This window comes from Lucilia sericata, unplaced genomic scaffold (genome assembly GCF_015586225.1).
Source record: "Lucilia sericata isolate MDLA Ls3-8-SP2 unplaced genomic scaffold, ASM1558622v1 Contig001732F_arrow, whole genome shotgun sequence".
In the NCBI taxonomy this organism is placed as follows: domain Eukaryota; kingdom Metazoa; phylum Arthropoda; class Insecta; order Diptera; family Calliphoridae; genus Lucilia; species Lucilia sericata.
This window is the reverse complement of record NW_023995637.1, coordinates 8,020-10,725: the sequence shown is the minus strand read 5'-3', so window position 1 is coordinate 10,725 and position 2,706 is coordinate 8,020. Positions and strand designations below refer to the sequence as shown.

Below are 2,706 nucleotides of genomic sequence, written 5' to 3'. Positions count from 1 at the left end.
CTGTTCTATAGTCTCGACTATAGACTGTTTTATAGTCTCGACTATAGACTGTTCTATAGTCTCGACTATAGACTGTTATATAGTCTCGACTATATACTGTTCTATAGTCTCGACTATAGACTGTTCTATAGTCTCGACTATAGACTGTTCTATAGTCTCGACTATAGACTGTTCTACAGTCTCGACTATAGATGTTCTATAATCTCGACTATAGACTGTTCTATAGTCTCGACTATAGACTGTTCTATAGTCTCGACTATAGACTGTTCTATAGTCTCGACTATAGACTGTTCTATAATCTCGACTATAGGACTGTTCTATAGTCTCGACTATAGACTGTTCTATAGTCTCGACTATAGACTGTTCTATAGTCTCGACTATAGACTGTTCTATAGTCTCGACTATAGACTGTTCTATAGTCTCGACTATAGACTGTTCTATAGTCTCGACTATAGACTGTTCTATAGTCTCGACTATAGACTGTTCTATAGTCTCGACTATAGACTGTTCTATAGTCTCGACTATAGACTGTTCTATAGTCTCGACTATAGACTGTTCTATAGTCTCGAATATAGACTGTTTTATAGTCTCGACTATAGACTGTTTTATGGTCTCGGCTATGGATTATAGACAGTTCTATAGTCGCATCTACATCACTCGCAACAACTTTTATTGGGATATACTTTGCTCTTCTTTCAAAACATATTTTTATTTAATTTTTCATGCACTCCCAGCACAAAAGCAACTAAATCTAAAGAATGGATTTTATATGCTTTTTACCGTTTTCTCTTCGTTTTTACTTCTGTTACTACCATTAAATTTTAAAGTAGGAGTTGAAAACCATTTTTTACTTATTCCCCAAAAAAGGAAAGGTTTTTTTTAATATTTTAGAAAGATTCGAGTGTCAACGATTTTATTCAATTTCCTTCCATGACATGGAGCAAATTGTATTTTCACTGTGAAGACAATGATGACAAAAATAATTTGAATGGCAAGTGCATTAAAGAAAAATAATTATAGTATTTTTTTTTTTTTGGTATATCTTGGTAAATTTGTTTTTGTCAAAATCAGATTAAATATTGTAAAATAATGTAAAAAAAAATAAACAGTGATAAATTATACCAAAAAAATCTTGTTTTATGGTGAAGTTTTTTGGGGTTTTTATCGCTAGCGATGAGGAAGGATGTAAAATTATATAAGAGACCAAAATAAGTAAGAAATTGAGACTTTTTTACTTTTGACTATAGACCATAGTAGCACAATGTTATAATAATGCTGTAGCGCACTATAACTCAAGTGAAACTGTGGAAAAAAGAATTCTGTAATTTAATTATACCTCTAAAATGAAATTAAATCTAATTTACTTACACTTTTAGTGGTATAATGAGTTAGGCAAAATAATAAAACTCAAACACTAAATTTATATTTTATATAAAAACAATTTATTTAAAAATAATAAAAGAAAAGAAAATTTTTACGAACACTCAAAATCAAAATTATCAAGAAGAATGAAAAATTATTTTTCAAAAACAGAAAACTTATTAATATAAATGCAAAGATATTTTGATTAAAAATATTTCAAGAAACAAAGTGTTATTTTCAAAAAGTATTTTTAAATGTTAAAATATTATAACGCCACAGTACCCCCCCGCCCTAGTGACAACGACAATTTAAGGTAAAGCGAAGGTAACTCGACGACCAGAACGAAGTTTGATTCCATCATTATTTTTCTGGGGAATTTGTTTGGGTTCTATATTTGGTTCTTCTCTTGTGTCTTCTGTAAATATAAATGCTGGTTTAAGGCGGTCGATAGATACAACTTTCTCCTTTCCAGATACCAGCAATTTAAATATTTTGTCGTTACGACTTATCACCTTAAAGGGACCATCATATGGACGTTGTAAAGGTTTTCTGACAGCATCATGTCTAATAAAAACGTGAGTGCAGTTTTTTAAAGTGCTAGGTATGAAGCTGCTGTTTGCACCGTGATGTGCTGTAGGGCTGGCTTTAAGCATTTGCATGTTTTCACAAAATTGTTTTACCCAATCATTGTTAGTTCTTGCTTCTTCATAAGATTCAAAAAAATCACCAGGGAGACGTAAATTTGTTCCATATAACATTTCTGATGGTGAATATCCAATGTCTTGAATCACTGATGAACGGTAACCCATTAGTACTAACGGTAAATTATCAACCCAATTTTGATTTTTGTAGCATTTAAAGCTGCTTTCAATGAACGATGCCATCTTTCAATAAGGCCGTTTGCTTGAGGATGATAAGGCGTCGTATGAAATGTTTTAATTCCAAGAATCTTGCAAAATTCACGAAACAACGAACTTTCAAATTGGCTCCCTTGGTCAGTAGTGACTTGTGCAGGCACTCCATATCGGGATATCCAACCATGTAGAAAAGCAGTAGCAACCGATTCAGCAGTTATATCTTCCAGTGGTATGGCTTCCGTCCACCTGGTAAATCTATCAATACAAGTCAAAACATACCTGTAATTTTTTACAAAGCGTTAGAGGTCCAACGATGTCAATGTTGATATTCTTGAGACGTTGGCTTGGTAACTCAAAATTGCCAAGTGGGCTTTTTACATAGCGCTGAACTTTTGATGATGGACAGGCAATACAACATTTAGACCAATTACGTACATCTTTAGAAATTGACGGCCACACATAACGACTTTTGACAAGTTTCCACTGA

At 32.8% G+C, this 2,706-nt stretch overlaps 1 protein-coding gene across 1 annotated transcript; it reads right to left on the bottom strand.

The window, feature by feature from the left end:
• Nucleotides 1–1,670: 1,670 nt before the first annotated feature.
• LOC119612551 lies at nt 1,671–2,246 on the bottom strand. Its single transcript, XM_037968366.1, has one exon. It carries the CDS (start codon nt 2,244–2,246, stop codon nt 1,671–1,673), a length of 576 nt encoding a protein of 191 aa, XP_037824294.1.
• Between the last annotated feature and the right edge of the window lie 460 nt (nt 2,247–2,706).

Excerpts from the sequence above, each read along its gene's own strand:
- LOC119612551 (XM_037968366.1), bottom strand. The coding sequence starts at position 2,246 with ATGGCATCGTTCATTGAAAGCAGCTTTAAATGCTACAAAAATCAAAAT.